The sequence below is a fragment of the Mauremys mutica genome, chromosome 2 (assembly GCF_020497125.1).
Source record: "Mauremys mutica isolate MM-2020 ecotype Southern chromosome 2, ASM2049712v1, whole genome shotgun sequence".
NCBI lineage: Eukaryota > Metazoa > Chordata > Testudines > Geoemydidae > Mauremys > Mauremys mutica.
This window is the reverse complement of record NC_059073.1, coordinates 54,477,048-54,490,597: the sequence shown is the minus strand read 5'-3', so window position 1 is coordinate 54,490,597 and position 13,550 is coordinate 54,477,048. Positions and strand designations below refer to the sequence as shown.

At 43.1% G+C, this 13,550-nt stretch overlaps 1 protein-coding gene across 1 annotated transcript in view; it reads right to left on the bottom strand.

Annotated features, from left to right (window-relative positions):
• Nucleotides 1-7,848, bottom strand: part of TPD52 (tumor protein D52) — a 216,974-nt gene extending 209,126 nt beyond the window's left edge. Inside the window, exon 1 of the mRNA XM_045005931.1 lies at nucleotides 7,728-7,848. Within this exon, the coding sequence (XP_044861866.1) occupies nucleotides 7,728-7,749 (22 nt within the window). The 5' untranslated portion in view covers nucleotides 7,750-7,848. The remainder of the gene's footprint in view (nucleotides 1-7,727) is intronic.
• Nucleotides 7,849-13,550: the final 5,702 nt, after the last annotated feature.

The window sequence follows — 13,550 nt, the reverse complement described above, 5'->3', positions numbered from 1 at the left end:
ACTCCACTCCCTGACAGACATCCCCTCATTTCCTAGGCAGATCAGTGCTCTGCCACAGGAAAGAATCTGGCCTATGGAGAAAAAATTGTTTAAAGAGATAGTACTTGCAGGCTAATAAGGGGAGAAATGTTTAATGTCTAGCGTAGCCGGGATATAGGAACTGTTCTATATGGCCAGTAGCATTGAAAAAATCTAACACTAGAAAGCAAAAGCAAGCATGAGATTAGTACTGGAGCAAGGATGGCAGAGAGACAAGATTCTTATGGAAAATTAGAAGAGTGTTAGAAAGGAGCAGCAGGCTTACATATATGGGGGCTAGATTTACAATTACAGCTATTCCTAATAAGCACCAGGTTTTGCTGAAAGGGGTTCAGTAGAGTTGTTTAGTAACAGTTCTGCACCAGGCTGGTACCCAGCATAGTTTAGAGTATTTCTCCTGCTACTAGCTACTGGCATAATACAGAGTAGCCTAAGCAAAGGGGCTGTCCTGGCAGCCAGGACTGACCAATTACAAAAGCATTCCAGTCATACCACTGCCCGCCCTTCCCCCAGATGTCCTCTACAGCAAGAGCTGGGGACACCATCTAGGAATTCCCCCACACTAAGGAAAGTCCTTCATCCAGATCCAGAAAATTCATGCTTGGTTTGTGCTGACAGAACAGAGACGCTTTGGAGCCAAGGATCTGGCCCAAGAATAGAAGTTGCAAACAGGAAAAGGAAACTCAAGCGAACAGAAAAAGCTAGATGCTCCTAGCTGAGTGAGCTTAAGGAAGTGTTTTACCAATGATGTTCTTGCCAAAGAAGCACTTCTGACTGAAGCTTAGAGTGAAGCCAGTTCCACTTGGTAAATATATGGGGGAGAGAGAATTAAGGCCTTGTCTTCATTTAAGGGTTTGCCACTTAACTATGTCATCATAGACCTTATGACGTCAGCATAGTTATAGCAGCAATTCCTCCAGCATAGATGCAGTTGTATGGGTACAAGTATGCATATACTGATATAGCTTAGCCTGGTGAAGAAAGCAAAATAAGCTATACTGGTACAGAGAACATTATACCAGCATAACTTGATCTACATTAGGGCTCTCACTGGCATAACTAACAGTTTAAATAAATAAATAAAAAGATACACCCCTTACAAGTAGAATTAAAATAATCTAGAGCGTAAGTGTAGATCAGGCCTAACTGGAGCAACTCTAAAAACAAAAAAATAGCTAGGTGTAGCATTTATAACAGAGCTAAGATAGGAAGTTTGACTGCAACATTTAATCCTCATTTAGAGACAGTTTAGCCCTTCCATTTGCTGAAAGTACAAAGTGTTTGTCAGTGGAATGGCACCCTTCCAAGTCTAGAGACAAATGACATGTCTCAGCTGCTACTCACTTTGCTAAGCAGCAGACTGAAGTTCAGAATTCTTCTGTTTCACTGAAGCTGCTGGGAATGCTATAGGCAGCTGTGAAACTGACAAGATTCAGATCAACTATCTTGCTGGTAACTTGGGGAAGCTCTAAGTACCTGAGGCATGCAGGCAATGAAGCTGTTGAGGAAGGAGGGTCTAAAAAGGCTGGAAGAGGCAGAGTAATAGAGACACCCTTCTCCTCAGCCTTCCACCTACCTCTCCCTCCAAGCATCTGAGTGTCTGGGCATTTCCAGTTAGCCATCCAGGAGCCAACCTATCACCAATAAGAAATCCTTCTCTCACTCTCACCTTCTGATTTACACTCTCCACCCAAACAGTTTACACTAAGATTTGCTTCAATACACAGGAGGGCAGAACAAGTTACTTGGACACCATAAAAATCCTATTTTTAAATCAAGATTGGATGTTTTTCTAAAACATGCTCTAGTTCTAATGGAATTCAATTCAGTGAAATCCTACAGTCAGGGTGATGCAGGAGTCAGATTAGATCAGTAGTCCCTTTTGGCTTTATAACATAGGAATAAAAAGCCAATTTCTAGTCATCTAGTAGTTTGTTAGCTTGACCTCTAAAACCTACAGAAAAGCTTAGTTGGATGTCAGGATACCAAAGAGTTACTGACAGTAAGAATTGGCTGATCCCTTAACTGTTCATTTCCCATTTGTCTAGCCATGCACAACTGTAGAGAAAGTTTTGTGAAGACAGTAATTTTGAAATGTGTAGATTAATTTTTAAGGAAAGTCTGATTTTTTTCAAACAAGCTTGACAAGAACAGATACAAGCTGACAAACTTTACTCAGCAGGGCAGAACTTGATGGGTCTTGTATGGACTGACTAGTCAGCCAAACTTCAACCTAGTGAGGTTCTACAGCAGATCTGCTCTGGTCACACTTTAAAATGGGACTTTGTGAAGAGAGAATTTAGCTATACAAGTTTGACTTTCTTAGTCATACCGGTGGCCTATTTGCCTGGTGAAGTCATGCTTGTCACTCCTGATTTTAAAGCACATTTGTTTCCTTTCCCCACCATTCCTGTTAGCTACGATGTTAGACATGCAACATTAGTGCTTATAGTTAATGTGAGGGAAGACCCTACTTCTGAATACAAACACCACAAAGCAAAGAAGACTCCATGATTTATCAGCATTAGTTTGTAGTGAAAGATTTATCCGAGATTCTAAAAATAACAAGGAATAAGCATTAAATAGCATTTTAAATGAATACTGTGACACCCACTTAGTTTTAGTAAATTGCTTTTTGTTCTATAAAGTACAACTTCTAGTGCTAACAGTTTAAAACTAAAGGCTCTCAAGAACTAGTCTCTAGCCAGCATTACACAAAAGTCTTTCTATTGCACAAGTGTGAAGAAACCCAGTTTACAGTATTCAAGGCTAAGTTTATGAAGTTCTTCATTTCAATGTATTATTTTAATTTGTTTGTTCTGAGATGCATTTACCTGTGTATTTTTAAAGTTTACTGTTTTGAGTAACCAACTGATTTACAATTAGTTTCATATTTAACATACGATATAGTGGAGTACAAAAATTCAGGAACAGCTATTAAGCCATCCAGGATTCTTTTCACTTTCACAGGGTGAGAATGCAGCTGTCAACTTAATTGTTACAAGGTTGCTACCCTGCATTGACATCTATTAAGTGGAAACATAGGTTACATGGCAGTTTCACTATCATCACTCTGTTTGCATCACAATTCATTCACAAACCTCATTGTTAAACCAATAAACTTATTTCAATTGTCTTGCTCATGGCATAGACATCTCCTAGACTGTAGCAATAATTTTATATATAGCATCTAAATGAGGTTTTCCTTCCACCGTCCACAGAAAAGAGTGAGACAGAAAGCAGGAAGAGTCCAACTTTTGCTAGTTTCAAACAAAGTTGATCTTTTCAGCATTCTGGCTATTGCTGAGCTTGTTACGAGTGATCTTTACTACCTCTGGGTTGCCTTCTCACCCTCTCCCCATATTCTTTTTGAGTTTACAGCAGCCATCAAGAGTCAGTGAGATACAGCTTACTGACACACTATGCTTTCTTAAGCAACAGTTTGCTTGGCTGACTAGGCTAGTATTGTTGTTGTGGTCACGTTAGTCCCAGGATATTAGAGAGACAAGGTGGGTGAGGCAATCTCTTTTATTGGCCCAACTTCTGTTGGTAAGCGAGACAAGACTAGTATTGTCAGCCAAGTTTACAATCCAAAGAGACATCCGGTTTGCTAATTAGATGTGCCCTCAAGAAGACAGGCCGCTGTAGTGGTAAGTCACTGGTGAGTGCAGGCCTATCAAATGCTGAACAAGAATCCCATGTCTCCAGTAATAGAGTTTGCTTATAGCTATATTTCATTAGACTAGTTTCTTGCAAGCCTTATTTTTAAAACAGATTTAACTATGTTTGTCTTCACTACAGAGGAGCCCTGTTATATCAGAGTAGTTGACTTTATGATGGGGCATATTCTCATTTTGTACAAGGAGATCAGAAGTGGGAATTCAGAGAAACACTCCCTTCAAGTTCCTGAAGTGGACAGCCCATGAAAGCTTATGCCCAAATAAATTTGTTAGTCTAAGGTGCCACAAATATGCCTCGTTCTTTTTGCTGATACTACTTAGAGTGGTAGCCGTGTTAGTCTGAGACAGTGGCTTCTGGAAGAGGCAAGTATTTCCCTCTACAAGTCTTGTCAGTCTTTTGTTCCAGATTCCATGTTGTTTCAATGCACAGCTATTACTTTCAGGGAATAGCTGCTTTAGAATAAAGTCTACTCTACAGTAATTGTTTCAGTTAGATATTGAAACCAGAATATACTTTGATGCAAGTTGTTAAATATTGCACTTTGAGTCTTATGGAGATAACTAAGCTGGTAAGATAAATTTAAGTGTAAAAGCTACATGTTTTCCTTAGTAGACCATCACATGAGCTCAATGGAGGTGCCCTGGCAAAGCATAAGTTTCATCTGCTTTTTTAATAACATTCCACATAAAGTTAAACTAAAATTTGACAAACAAGTCTACAGTTACATTGCAGAGTAAAAACACCAAGTTGAGACCTCAATCTCAAGGCATAATGGACCATGTCCTCAGTACTTCACAATATTTGAAGGTGGCACATATAAATCCTGCTGCACTGATGTGCACTCAATTTTACCAAAGTAACTTAGGAGCACAAATATTTACAATGGGACTTAGGCACAACTGAAAGTTTTACTTCAGTACTTTTCACTAACTAATTATTTTTCATCTGCACTAAGTCTTACCAGGCAACTCTTTCCTTTTGTTGTGCACATGCAGAGAAGTTCACAGAGGTCTTTTTAAAGTTATATTATCAGCTAATGCAGTACACTTTGTACTAAAGATAGTGGTTAACACACTAAGGCTTTGGCTACACTTACACTTCAAAGCGCTGCCGTGGCAGCGCTTTGAAGCGCTAAGTGTAGTCAAAGCGCCAGCGCTGGGAGAAAGCTCTCCCAGCGCTGTCCGTACTCCACCTCCCTGTGGGGAATAACGGACAGCGCTGGGAGCCACGCTCCCAGCTCCCAGCTCCCAGCGCTGGGGCTTTGACTACACTAGCGCTTTGCAGCGCCACAATTTGCAGCGCTGGAGAGGGTGTGTTTTCACACCCTGCTGCAGCGCTGCAAATTTGTAAGTGTAGCCAAGCCCTAATGCACTTGTTTAGTCTAATCAGGCCAACTGCATTGCCATGCGAGTTAACTGAAGTGCGTTGCCTCTGATCAAAAGGGGTTATGTCCAAAGCTAGATAAAGTCCAAGTTGGAGGCATGCCAGTCTATTGTTTACACCAAGACTAGCCATTTACCATTTAACCAATTGTGATTTTGAACATGTGTCATGAATACAAGATGAGGGCACTTGGATTCAAATATCAAGCTTGACCAGGTAAGGAGCAGCACCAGTGGCTCAAGCAGTGCAAGAAGCTGTTTATAGAAATACAGTAGGCCTAATTTATTCCACCCAGGAGAAGTCAGTGGTACATAATGCAGCATGTTGCTATGTAAAGCTATGTGTAAATATCATCCTTAGAGCATTTTAGAGCAACAGGTCATGTCACAGATTGGCCCAATGATAACCACCAGCCTTAAGGTGCAAGATTCAATTCACTTCCCCCCCCCAAGGGTATGTCTATACTACCTGCCGGATCAGCGGTAGTGTTGGATGTATTGAGGATCGATTTATCACATCTCATCTGGACGCGATAAATCGATCCACTAATCAACACCCATACTCCACCTCAACAGGAGGAGTAAGCGGAGTAGTGGCAGTCAACTCGCCGCCATGAGGACAGCCAGGTAAGTCGAACTAAGATATTTCAACTTCAGCTATGCAAATAGCGTGGCTGAAGTTGCGTATCTTAGTTCGACCCCCCACCCCACCCTGCTAGTGTAGCCCAGGCCTTAGTCTCATGATTAATCTAGAGAGAGGCACTAGAAAGACGGCCATACATGTATAAAGGAAATCCAAGCCCATGAATTTTTGCCTTCCAGAGTCTACAAACAGCTGCAGTGCCTCTGCTGTAGCAATTCAGAAACCTGTGGGCAGCAGCACAATGGATGTCATACAAATTCCCTGCTGTTAGGCGAAGCTGTGAGCACTAGTATTAGTAAGACCAATTTAAAAAACAAGTCTCCATTTACTCAACATCCTCACTCTCTGTTCCCCTCCATGTGCCTCTACTGCAAAAGGAGAAGAAACAGAGCTTCTCCACTCTAGCTATTGGTGAGGAATTTAACAACTACTACCCTAGCACTCCTGCTCAAGGAATAAAGGACAGCACCTTAGTAGAAGTCCCAGCACCCAACTTGTTTTTTTGTTTTGTTTTTTTAAAAAACACACCAGATGGATTTGGCACCAAGGCTTGGTTTCTTCACTAGACCACTGCCCCATACCTTATGAGTATCCACCCCACACTAGAAAGCCATATCTGTAACTAGTGGGTCCAGTTCTCCTGCTAATAGTTTTTGGTAGATTTAAGCCTTGGATTTATTATAGGAAAGCAGCTCTTTCATGCTACAGGAATACTGGATGTTTCCTTCTACCAGAGGAGATTTGACAGATCAGAATATTTTACTGGAACTGTTCCACTACCAGGTTTACAAAATTAACTTCATCCCTATAATGAATGTGTTTTATTGGGTTTGGTTTTCAATCCATGTTTACTATACTGTCATAAAATACCCAGAGTGCTGAGCACATTAGAAATACAGGATATAAATGCTTAGCCTGTGTTTTAAGGCAATCACCTGAGCCTAGCACAGTTATTAAATATGAACATAAGCTATTTTAGAAGATTACCCAACATCTCAGAGGCTAAGTCAGAGTAATTCCATTCTATCTATGCGTATAGAAGTTAGAAACTAGATTGACAACATCTTTAACAGGTTTCAGAGTAGCAGCCGTGTTAATCTGTATCCACAGAAAGAACAGGAGTACTTGTGGCACCTTAGAGACTAAAATTTATTTGAGCATAAGCTTTCGTGGGCATCTTTAAGGCAGACCATTGGGCAGTTAAACCAAGTAGCTGGGCCCACCTCGGGCCTTATTTTCAGAGGTGCTGAGCACCCACAAGAGCAAATTGGAGTAGTGAGGGTTCAGCATCTCAGCAGGTTGGGTGCTTGGTGTCAAGCCTGGCACACAGGAGTAAAGCGCGGGGGGGGGGGGGGGAGAAGAGAAGAGAGGAAGACACACCTCTTGGACCTGCTAGTGCAGACAGGGGCACAGTAGGAGCAGGGCTGGGAGGTGCCTAGGTTCCAGCCGGGCAGGTTGAGAGGAAGCCAAGCTACGGGTAGTTTAGGGCTTTCAGTCTCCCACCCAGGCAAGGCCGGCTACCTCCACTCCCGCGCCTCACTCCTCCGCCCCAAGCCACCGCCGGAGCTACAGCAGCTGCCACGGCTCCCAGAGGGCGCGCGCAGCTAATCACTATGCAAACAACGAGCGCTGCCCAGCGGCCGCTTCACGCCCCGCCCCGCTCCCGGATGCGGCCAGGGACAGGGGGAGGACACAGCGGAGGGACCCCGAGCGCGGGCCAAGCCCTGAGGCGCCAGGGGAGGGGCTGCTGCCGCGGCCCCGCCCGGAGGCAGGAGGGCGCTGGGGCTGGGGCGCTGCCGCCAGGGAGGTGGCTGCTCCTCTCTTCCCCGTCCCGCTGCTCCGGGGGCCGGCGAGCGGGCAGCTCCGCCCCGCCAGCGGCCCCCGGCAGCCCCGCCCTGCCAGCTGCACCCCTCCCGGCAGGGCAGGCGGGGCCGGGGCGGACAGGGGGCGCCCGGCCGGGAAAGCGCCCCGTCCCCCGGTACCTTGCTCGCTGTTGGGGTCCATGCTTGCAGCTGCCGCCCTCCGGAAACAGCCCCCCGCCGCCGCCGCCTTGCTCCCGTGCAGCCCCGGCTCAGTCACCACCCCCCGGCGTCAGGCTCGGCAGCGCGAGCGCCGCCTGGGCTTCATATAGGGCGGGCTCCCGGCCACGTCAGCCAGCCGCCAGCCACCTGACCGGAGCCGCCCTCCGGCTGGGGCAGCTGCACGGTGCTGGCAGGTGAGGGCGGCGCCCCTGGCTGGGGGGGCCGGGGCTCTGCGCCGCTGAGCCCAGGTGCCTGCCCCGGGGCAGAGCCGTGAGCCCCGCCTGTGGGATTCGCTTCTCAAGCGGGGCAGGGTGATTGGCAGCCCTGGAGGCGCCCCAATCCCGCCGTATTGGAAAGCTGTCCTGGAAACGTACCAGCCCGGACACGAGCGCCTGTCAGCGGCCCCATCAGCCCTCCTAGTGCCCGCTACCAGGCGTTCAAATATCATGAATCAGGCCCCAAGAAATCGCAAGTTTCCCTTAGAAAGCAGATTTAAAAATAATAACCAGGGGGGTCTTTATACTTGCCTGCTGGTTTATGAGTCTTGGGGGTTCCTGTTTTCAAGCTTTTCTCTGAAACCTAGCGGGCTGGAAATATCTTTTCTGAAATGAAAGGCAAAATTATCACATCGTCCTCAATTGGCTCCAGGAGCCAGGTCTTTAAGATGCCATAAAATGCCAAATATCTCCAGACTTGTGATAAAGTCATGAGCGGCGGCAGCACTCTCTCTACTTTTATGATGATGATCATAATGGTAAAAGTAAAGATATTTCATTTACTCTTCAAATACAGATTACTTTTCCTGGGTGAGTGCACCAGTTACATTTTGCAAAACAGGTCTAACCTAATCTGAGCATCTAGGCATTTATAAATTATATCACATAATGACTGTGGTATTTCTCTATTTCCAAATCCAGTGCTGCAAACACTTACTCATGTGAGTAACTTTACACACATGAGCAGTCTGAATGATTTAAAATGAGATACTCATATGCCTAAAGTTATTCACATGCATAGATGTTTTGCAGAATTGGGCCTGAAGTTCATATACCACAATCTGTGTACCGATGGTATCTGGGATTTTTACATTGCACTCATTTCCATGGTAACTATTATGCTATTTAATACTGTGCCTCAGTTTCCTATATAAAAATATCTGTTTGTTTATTCAGAGCTTTACATGTTCATAAATCACCAGAGTGTCTGGAGCTAACAGTACTCACTACCTTCTATAAAGTGCTTCTGGACCCTGGAATAAAAGTTGCTTAATAATTGCAACTTGATATTATTTTATTTATTCAAAGAACTGATACAGCAATCACTTTACACAAGCTGGTTTAAAGAAGCCTATGGCAGGCTGAATATTCATAACACTAATTCATGATATGTCTGTACCCTGTTGTGACGGCTCAGGCTATTTCTTTTTTCTATTTATTATATTTTTGCTTGTAAACAATATGCATATTTACAACTTGCACAGTGTTACTGAAACTAAATTATATTCTTATTTTAGCCTCAGAGATGTCCCCTTGAAAGCTGTGAACAGTTAAACAAAGCAACCCAGTGCACTTAGCAGATCATCAGTTCAAAAGCACTGTTGCTGCATTAAAGAGAATGAGAGAGACAACAAGGCGACTGAGGTAATCTTTTATTGAACCAACTTCTGTTGGTGAGAGACAAGCTTTTGAGCTATACAGAGCTTTTCCTCAGGTCTAGGAAAGGTACTCAGTGTATCACAGCTAAGTGGACAGAAGTTGGTCCAATAATAGATATTACCTCACCCACCTGGCCTCTAATGTCCTGGGAATGACATGGCTACAACAACATTGCATACAACAATTAAAGAGAACTAACAGTTTAAAAAACAGGGCACTGGCTGAACCTGAAACATCACATATGTAGTCTGAGCTTTTTCTCCTAAAATAACTTTAAATGCTGAAAGCTTATAACTGTGGAGTCTGCCATAAAAGCAAACCATTTTGAGAGAGTATGTCAATAAAGAATATTAGATTGACGGATACACTTCTTCCCCGACTCCCTTCTGTTCCCCTGGTCCTGCTATCTATGGCTTTGTTTGCTCAAAAAGAGCAGTGTTTGCATAAAATGAGTGGCCAGACAGACACAGCGTGGGGCTTTGTGAATACCAAAATTGTCATGAACATTTGGCACACTGTCACATGCCAAAGAGGATCACAATAGAGGGCTATGAGATGCCAATTTGGATGCCTAGACAATGAGGAAAAAAAACGTAAATCTCGGGTATTCCATGAAATCTGGGACAGCTATTTGTTTACATTCTAGCATATACATTGCTTCCGAACGAAGTGGTTGTGAAGATGCCATAATAATATAGCAAGCAGATAAAACAAGATAATGGGTATATTTTCATCTTGGTGTACAAGAATCAGTTTAGCTAGGCATGTAACACCCTGTGCAGTGAGATGAGTCTACATATCTCACAGTAATGGTTTTTGATTATGGTAGTGATTGAACACAAAACTGAACACAGATACGTATTCGAAACTGATATATCTCTGATATTAAAAGACATAAATAATTCAGCGAGAACTATATTTTAAAATATTGCACTTGAAATCTTACGCTTTTCCCCATCTCCCATGAGCAGCTGATGATTTATGACTGATCAGTTCTCAGAAGGTAAGAATATCAACAGTGTAGAGAATTGAATCCCTTGGGCTCCACTCACTCCACAATTATGCAGGACTTACACGACTAGTCTGCTAAGGACTGTCAGGGTTGCAGTGGTGCAAAGCGATCAGTTCTTCTTAGGGGTTAGAGAGGCATAGGAGCCAGAGCCAGTATATCCCCCAGAATGGGTGTGATGACCAGGATGGAGGCATTACCAGGGCAGTTAGGGCATTCATTGATTTAGTTCCTCCCCCCGCACTCCCATCCCCAAAGCTCCTATGAGTCTCTGGTACAAATGAAAGCTGCCCTGCTCTGATGACCCCCAATGAAGAGCACCGCTGACAGGCTACTTGCTCTCACCAGAGAGGAATGCCCTGTTCCATGCAAGGGTACTGTTGGAGTTGATTGATAGGTTTAATGTACACCTCCTTGTACCAATTTGACAAAATCTGGCCTCTTAACTACAAATGGTTACAAAGGAGTCCCCCAAATACACTTAAACTATCTTAACATTCTATTGTTTTTCTTCACAGGTATGCAGAGGATGATTCTCTCTGAATGTGTACTTTCTTTTTCATCCAGTTATTGCAACCCAGTTATTAAAAGGAAGAACATAACCACAACAGCCTGTTACATGAATAATACTGACCTTCGACCTTTTTTCTGCTTGGATTCCTTTTTCCGTTTGTTCACTTTGGATTGAATGTATTGTGCATCTTCATTCTTTTGTCACCAAGCTTTCAACCCCAGTCTTTCTGTAACCATTGACTGAGATAATGTTTGTGGCTTTTATCTGTATCTGTTAGGCCAGCTTAAAGTCTGTCCACCTCTGTGTTCAGCATATTTATATTCAGATCCCCTCATGCCCCTCACCTCCATATTCTTCTTCTGGAGAAGAAGCACTGAAAATCCTCAGCATTGCTTTCATGCAAGGTAGCATATTCCTTTTTCATTTGCAGCCTAATGCTGCAAGGTGCGCTGCTAAGTGCTGATTGTTCTCAACTCCCACTAATTCTATTTTTATTATTATAGTTATATTACAGAAGTGCCTAAAGGCTCTAGCCATGATCGTGCTCTACAACTACATGGTAAAAGACATTACTGTTCAATCTCAGAGTAAAAGACAGTTTCTGATCTGAAGGTCTTACAATCTATAAGAGAAGACACAAGTGGGTGAGTGTAACAAACAATAGGAAGAAAAATGGAAGAGAGGACAAAGGGAACATGTGATTAGTTATATATACAGATTGTTTTGAGTCAATTACCTTTTTCATTTATAAGATCTACAGTAGAACCTCAGAACTATGAACACCTCGGGAATGTAGGTTGTTCGTAACTCTGAAATGTTTGTAATTTTCAACAAAGCATTGTGGTTGTTCTTTCAGAAGCTTACAACTGAACATGGACCTCTTACAGCTTTGAAACTTTACTCTGCAGAAGAAAAATGCTGCTTTCCCTTTATTTTTTAAGTAGTTTATGTTTAAACACAGTACTGTACCCTACTTGCCATATTATTTATTTATTTATAAAATGAGGTGTGTGGTTAACTGGTTAGTTCGTAACTGGTGTTCGTAACTCTGAGGTTCTACTGTAAATATAATAGTTATCAGAAATCCCTATTGGCTATCTGTTTATCTGTGGGAGCTGAGAATGCTCTGTTCTGGCCAGGACTGGGCCCTTTCCAAGCTGAGTCATTTGTGTTTTGTTGGGGGTTCATAAGTGTAAAATTTAATTTTCAGTTAACAAAAATGAAGCCTTTACAACACTTACTGAGATATAGGGCTAAATGCTCAGCTGAGGATTTGGGCCCAGACCCACAAAGGTATTTTGGTGCCTATGTCTTAGGTTAAGGTGCGTACAGCCCAGTTTCAGGCTCCACTGTGATCCACAAAACTCTTGCTAAACCCTGTAGGCTCTCACACTCATTCTACACCTAAGTTTTCAGGGTAAAAATTCTCTAGGTGCCTAAGTTTCTGTCTCTGAGCATGTGCAGTGCTGCCTCCCTCTAGGTGTCTGGATATCTAGATCCCAGAGCAATTTGTGAACTGAGGGAAGATAGGTGTTTATCCACTGAACTTGTTAGAGAGGAGGCCATCTACCAGGTCAGGTTCCATTCAAAATCTAGCTGCTGAAGGAGGTGGTGATGTGCACCTTATCACTTTTAGCCCAATGGTTAGAGAACTGCCAAAAGGCAGAAAGGATTTGAATTGGAATTCTTCCACCTCTTAGGAGTGTGCCACTGAAGTATGGGATAGTCTGATTCAGAATTCCCTTAGTCTCTCCCGCTGAAGCTGTTCTGCTGTGGCCAAATAATCAGAGAGTGTTTGAAACAGGGGCTGGATCTTGAGTCTCCCACCTCTCTCAGGCCCAGTGACTGTTCTACTGTGGATAAATACTTAAATAGTCATTGGGCTCAGAAGCAGCCCTACTCGTTTTACCAGCCTCAGTTGAATATTAACAAATATATAGCTGAGATCAGTCTGGCTCACCTGTGTGTTAGTACTATAAAAATAGGTATTAGAATTATAAGAATTGTTTAGTGTTTAGATATGAATGCCTGTGAGTTGCTGCATGCATTAATTTCACTAATAACATCTGTATCCCATATTGTAAGGTAATATTTGAGCGTTTGCATTGCAAGCTTCTGTAACTGTGTAAATCACCAGACAGGAGAGAGACATGAACTAGTGTGAAATGCACGTCTCCAACAGAAGGTGTTATGTCCTGCCCAACAAGGAAGGCCCATCAACACCAGATAGAGAAGAACATTAAACAAGAAAAATGTTTGAGTCTTGCAAGTGAATTCTTCCCATCAGCTGATTTGCAGCTCAAAGTGCAAGGGGGAAGGGAATAAAAACCTCTAACAAGAAGAAAGTGAACCTCTATGCTCCTTGGACTTTGAGGGGCAAGGTTTCTAGGCATAGGCAAGAGAACCCAGTTAGCCCCAAAGGACATATCGAGCTTGCTTATTATGAAACCTTCTATAATGTTGAAATTGAAGATGGTAATTCATTTGTGTACGTATGTTTACTGGCTTTAACCTTGTAACTAACACTCTTATTTCCTTTTCCTATGAATAAAACAATCGTTTATTATAGGGTTCTCTGCAAGCATTGTCTTTGGTTTGAGATCTAA